This window comes from Sinocyclocheilus grahami, unplaced genomic scaffold (assembly GCF_001515645.1).
Source record: "Sinocyclocheilus grahami isolate Dianchi unplaced genomic scaffold, SAMN03320097.WGS_v1.1 scaffold2448.1, whole genome shotgun sequence".
NCBI lineage: Eukaryota > Metazoa > Chordata > Actinopteri > Cypriniformes > Cyprinidae > Sinocyclocheilus > Sinocyclocheilus grahami.
In genome coordinates this window covers 2909-3679 of record NW_015507627.1, presented here as the reverse complement: position 1 = coordinate 3679, position 771 = coordinate 2909, and the positions used below count along the sequence as shown (strand labels likewise).

General features: G+C 43.8%; 1 protein-coding gene across 1 annotated transcript in view; it reads right to left on the bottom strand.

The window, feature by feature from the left end:
* The window catches only part of LOC107575053 (cyclic nucleotide-gated olfactory channel-like), a 4852-nt gene extending 4383 nt beyond the window's left edge, over positions 1–469 (bottom strand). The window contains 2 exon segments of the mRNA XM_016261464.1: positions 276–379; positions 382–469. Coding sequence (XP_016116950.1) covers positions 276–379; positions 382–469 — 192 coding nt within the window.
* Between the last annotated feature and the right edge of the window lie 302 nt (positions 470–771).

Here is a 771-nt window from a genome sequence, read left to right as displayed (position 1 = left end):
ATTTGACACGTGCTTCAGAACGCGGTCACGCAAGGGCGTTCCCAAAGCGTCTCGACGCAGCGTCTCGTTCCCTCGGGGAACCATGGTTACATACGTAACCTAGAGACGATACTCCTCATCCCGCACTGGAGCTGGCACTTCCCCAATGGTCGTCAAGTTGAGGGTTGACCAGTAGAGGCAGTAGACACATCCTCGAGTGAGTGTCCCAAACTCAGGATCAGATATGTTTGGGTAGACCCACTGGGCGGGTGCAAATCACACTCAGGATCAGATATGTTTGGGTAGACCCACTGGTCGGATCCAAATCCCAGAGACTTAGAGATGGCAAAGTAGATGCAGGTGTTCAAGTAAATGATAACTAGGATATAGAGCACCAAATGCGAAACATGTTGGGGTAGCTTGTGCCGGTCTCGGTGTGGTCAAAGAACTCAAACAGACATGAAAAGCGCATCAGTTAATTGAAATGCATCTAGTCTCTCTTTCATTTTCAGTGATAAAATGATATTGAAATCAACTGATAACAAACTAAAGCAGCAGTGTAACTCATTTGCTTCTTTAGAAATAAACATTTAGTATTATCAGTTCTTTAAAACTGATAAATATTATAAAACATTCACTATGGTTTAACTTCAGTGATAATACAGATAGCTGACAGCTCCTCAGATTAAGTTCACTAAATGCCCTCATCTGCACAGTTACATCGCCCATGTTATTAATATAAATCAGGGGTCACCAAACTTGATCCTGGAGGGCCGGTGTCCTGCAGAGTTT